The 5,030-nt window shown below is 50.6% G+C and overlaps 1 protein-coding gene across 1 annotated transcript in view; it reads left to right on the top strand.

The window, feature by feature from the left end:
• Positions 1-207: 207 nt before the first annotated feature.
• Positions 208-5,030, top strand: part of ntng2b (netrin g2b) — a gene marked incomplete at both ends in the record, with an annotated part of 70,724 nt that continues 65,901 nt past the window's right edge. The window contains one exon of the mRNA XM_080528014.1: positions 208-420. Within this exon, the coding sequence (XP_080384140.1) occupies positions 208-420 (213 nt within the window). The remainder of the gene's footprint in view (positions 421-5,030) is intronic.

The raw sequence follows: 5,030 nt of genomic DNA, 5'->3' as shown, positions 1-5,030 counted from the left end.
ATTTGTGTATTTGTATTTTGAATTCTCTCTAATCTCCCAAAACGTCCCACATCGCTCAGGCGAGCGCACAGAGGCGTAATGGTAACGCTTAAGTTGATATGATCTCTAGTCACGTCCCATGCTCTTCATCCCAACGCTGACTACCGTGGACCTCTTCGCCCTTCGTCGGACCCCACTCGGACCACACCCGTGGCTCCCCCGACTGCCATGCTCCATCAGGCCGTGTTGCTCCTGCAGTGCTTTGCCTTGACGCTGGCCCAGTACGAGCTGTGCAGGTCCCTGGTGAGCACGGACAATGGCGCGGTGTGGGAGCAATACGCATGCCAGCCGAAGGCGGCGTCCATGAAGGACTTTATGCGGATCAAGGTGGACCCGCCTGGCATCACCTGCGGAAACCCACCTGAGCGGTTCTGCACACTGGTACGTATGGTATAGCAGGGTGCTTTGTCTAATGGTCTACTAATGCACTGAAATGTATGTCTGCAGTTACTGTTAGTGCGACTTTCTTAGGCCCATTTATTGCATTTGATTGATTGACAATGTGATTGTGTTTGGTGCTCTTTCGATTTCTTTTTCAACATGTTGAACCTGACCTGGATGAAACAACTTTAGAAATTGCCTTAATTAGTCGAATCACCATCCAAGGGGCGGGTTTCACGTGGTGCGATAAGGTTTTACCTTTACGGCGTGGTAAAAGGAAAGCCCTGTAGTTTGCAGAATTGGATAGAGTTGAGGGGATGCCTCGTTTTTTAAATTTCCGCCCAAGGAACGAAACGTGAGAACAATAGAGTTGGACAATCTTACCAGGTTATTGTTCTTAGTAAGGGCGGAATCCTCATGATACATGAATTTGAGCGAGGGCTCCAAAAGGCATGACTCCAGTGAAATGACTTGGCATGGGTGGACTTCGCTGAGAGCGGTCCAGAGGTGTTGTTTACACTCGCATTGTGTTGGCAGGCTGTTATCCGGCTTGATTTGGTTTTTCGGGAGGATTTCAAATTTCGCTTGGTAAACGGCAAGGCAAAAGAGGGGGAGGACCTTTCCTTCAAGGACACTCAAAGGGCGAGGGTGGAGAACTGCGGAAAAATAGTCGGCATTACTATGCAAGGCTTGATGTGCAGTTCCTGCCCTAGTAGGTTATTGAGTGGATTGAAAATAAAATATTCAATAAAGTGGAATCCACTTTGAAGTTTTCAAAGTTGTAGGTGTTTGTTTAAACGTAGTTCTCAATTAAATGTTGCAGGCTATACGAATCTCAACTCGTTGGATAATTTGGATAGGTTGAGTTTCCCTCGCACTTCCAATTATGTTTTGACAATGTTCAAATACTTCGTTTGGTTGTTTTCAAATATTGGGGTCGTTTAGGGAGATACTTTGTAATGAGAGGGTGAATTATCAACACAAAGCAACATAATTGAACACTATCATTCAGTAGTGTTGAAAATGATTTGTTATTCAGAGTGATTGTATGGCATAGCCTACCTGAACTTAAAGATTATGTTGAACCTTATAGAAAATGTGAATCCACCACATACAGACATCCATATATCCCACAAATGTACACTTGATGAATAAAGCCACACGCATGCACACACGTATGGACGCGTGCACACACACACACACACACACACACACACACACACACACACTGAGAGGGGTTGTTTGGCCCACCCACCCCTGTCCTCATTGAGACTAATAACAGGACTCAGGGGTCGTTTGACAACATGACGAGGAGCGGATATTGTCCTCGGATACCTAATGGTTAATGATTTGTTTAATGTAGAAGTAGCGGAAACCGCTGACGGGCTGTGAAAGCCTCTCCAGAGAGCGAGAGAGAGGGAGAGAGAGAGAGAGAGAGAGAGAGGGAGAGAGAGGGAGAGGGAGAGAGAGAGAGGGAGAGAGGGAGAGAGAGAGGGAGAGAGAGAGAGAGAGACGCTGCCGTCCTGTATTGACGTCTGCCCTCTAATGGCCCCAGCCTGGAAACTTCTACAACTATTTTTCTGAGTGATGAAATATTGATGGGGTCCTTAATGGGCTTCCTTACCAGGGTGGGCCGACAGCGTCCCTCCATAGGCTCCGGAAAGGTCCTCTGCTGGAAGAGGGGCGCGAGACGACAGGTTCTTCTTAGTCAGCACTTTCTCACCAGCTGGGATCTATCCAACGGACAGCCCCCCCCCCTCTCTCTCTCTCTCTCTCTCAAACCAGCGTAGACTCAGGGAGTGAACTCTGAAGTGGATGGAGATCGCACTGTCAGGAAGAGGAAGGTTTTACCATCAGGCAGTTTGATGGCCAACCTAAGTGGGTGTCGTCCCTGCTAATCACCACATCACGTCACAAGAGTAAAGCGTAGAGTAGAGCCTTAAAGGACCCGGTGTTGTGAGTCAACGTAGAGGCGCTGGTCCACCACCTCGACATTTATGTTCTGTTGTATTATCTAATGGTGTTTTAGAAAGGACATGAGGATCCATACTTCTGTATACACAGCGTATTCTAGACGCACTATTCTCTTTCCCCCTCTGGACTCTCTCACGGGTAGTGGTCGGAGTTATTGGTACAGATCATTTAATTTTTTGAAAAGCAGCAGATTTCTTCCACGCCTACAGATCTGGCAGCTTTACAGTGGAACCAAGTATCTTAACTAATTGGTGTACGTTTACTCATTCAGCAGTCCCACAAGTCGAGGAAGAAAAAAAGGCGAGGCATTTAAAAAAAATGAAAAAAGAAAGCAAAACACTGCATTACCATGGACACAGCGCAGCTCATCCTTAATAAGGGCAGTACAGAGGCGAATTGCGGCTACCGCTACTGGCTAGCTCTGTCCATCATCCCCCCCCCAAAATGGGCCAAAAACTAGGACCGATTTCAGCCGGATAACGGTTTGATGTCGAGGCTGAGATTTCCTTCCCTTGGTTCGGTCCCCCCCCCCCCCCGTACTCCACCTGGTTTACCTTTGTTCTACTCTATCCATCCCATGATGCAGTGCTCTCCTCCGCTGCCAGACGGGGCCAGCCTGTTTGGATCTTTTCAACATGGCGCCGGGCCTTTTCCCTCTTTAGAGGATGATGCCACTACTACTGTATCTCTCTGTACACGGAGCTACAGTAGTCGCTCATTTTTCTGTATGTGCCGCTAGTTAGCCACCGGGGGGGATGGGAGTGGGATGGGGTGGGGTGTGTGTGTGTGTGTGTGTGTGTGTGTTGCAGAGAGGGATGGCTAATGATGAGGAAGAGGTGGGGGAAGATCACAGCTTAGCTAAGCAGAAAGATGAAATCAGACCAGTATTGCACACACACACACACGCAGACGCACACACATACACACACGTGCACACACACACACACACACACACGCGCACACACACACACACACACACACACACACACTTTCTACACGACGCAGCATGCTGCATTACAGTCCAGTACTGTATGTGTGTTTCATGTGTTTGGTGTTCCGCTAACTCCCTCTGGAAAAGTAAAGAGTACCCCATGCAAATTCGCTGTGTACAGTATGTGTGCGTTGGTGTGTACATCATGGAGGGGTGTGTGTGTGAGTATGTTACATGAAAAAAAAACCTTCCTGTTCGGCAACGGATTTGCTTGTTTTAGAAGGTAGAAATCAGCCAGCTCTAAAAATAGACATGAGAGAGAGAGAGAGGGAGAGAGGGAGAATGGGAGAGAGAGAGAGAGGCAGAGAGAAAGAGAGAGAGAGAGAGAGAGAGGCAGAGAGAGAGAGAGAGAGGCAGAGAGAGATAGGCAGAGAGAGAGAGAGAGGCAGAGAGAGAGAGGCAGAGAGAGAGAGAGAGAGAGAGTGTAGCAGCGCAGCAGCGGAAGGGGAGCATGCTGGAAGGGGAGGAAGATGGCAGCTGGTACTGTTGGTATCAGTGGATCAGTGCTTCCCAGACTGGGCCCATGCCCAATGCTGTCATCACCCCCATCCCAGCCTGCCCTGCCTGGCCTGGCAGAGAGAGAGCCCAGGCCACGTACAGGGTCATCCAAACACCACGCAGGGCCCCCCCCCTGCCGTATGTGAGTCCTCCTCCTGGGGCTTCATCGTCAGACAGCCCCCCCCCCCCCCCATTTCCCCGGGGATGGTAGGGTCATTTCAGGTACAGTGTGGAGTTGAGACAGTGGGTTCGCAGCATGGCAAGCGCTTCCAAGGAGAAGAGTGTGAGGGGGGACGCTGTTTTGATACACAAGCTGGGGCAGCTGCCCAGCGGTAAGTGAGACTGAGCTGAGACAACGGTGAGACTTGAGCTGAGACCAAGGCGAGACGAAGGAGGAGTGGCTTGCAGGGCTCAGGCACGCGAAGGTGAACCTCGGAGCGAACGAACACCCGTCTTGCTGAACGTACAGGGATGCTAGTCGTCAAGGAAGGAGGACAGGATTTCCGGTGTCAGGAATGCGAGAGTACTGTTCCTCCTCTTCCTTACATAATCAGGCCTCAGTCCTGCTAGTGTGAGCACAGACTGTCCTCCTCACCCCTCTCCCCCTCTCCTCCTCACCCCTCTCCCCCTCTCCTCCTCACCCCCACCCTCTCCTCTGCTCTCTACCAGCACTGAGATTTGTCTCCGGTCCGCTGGCCTGCTTTTCAGAGTTACACACACGCACACACACACACACACGCACAGGCACACACACACACACACACACACACACACACACACACACACAGACGCACGCACACTCACACGCTCACACACACACACACACACACACACAGACGCACGCACACACACACACACATACGCACGCACGCGCGCACAGATGCTTGCACACACACACAGACGCTCGCACACACACACACACACAGACGCTCGCACACACAGACGCGCGCACGCACACACACACACACACACACAGACGTACGCACGCACACACACAGACGCACGCACGCATGCACGCCCACACACACACATACCCACACACACAGCTCTGTCACTGTGCCCCAGGGGAACAGAGGCTGTAATTAACCATGGGTGATTAGCATAACATTACATACATGTACACATGCACACACACACACACGCGCAC

The sequence above is a fragment of the Nansenia antarctica genome (genome assembly GCF_963989245.1).
Source record: "Nansenia antarctica genome assembly, chromosome: 4".
NCBI lineage: Eukaryota > Metazoa > Chordata > Actinopteri > Argentiniformes > Microstomatidae > Nansenia > Nansenia antarctica.
The sequence above is the reverse complement of the archived record's forward strand: the minus strand, read 5'-3'. Positions and strand labels throughout refer to the sequence as shown.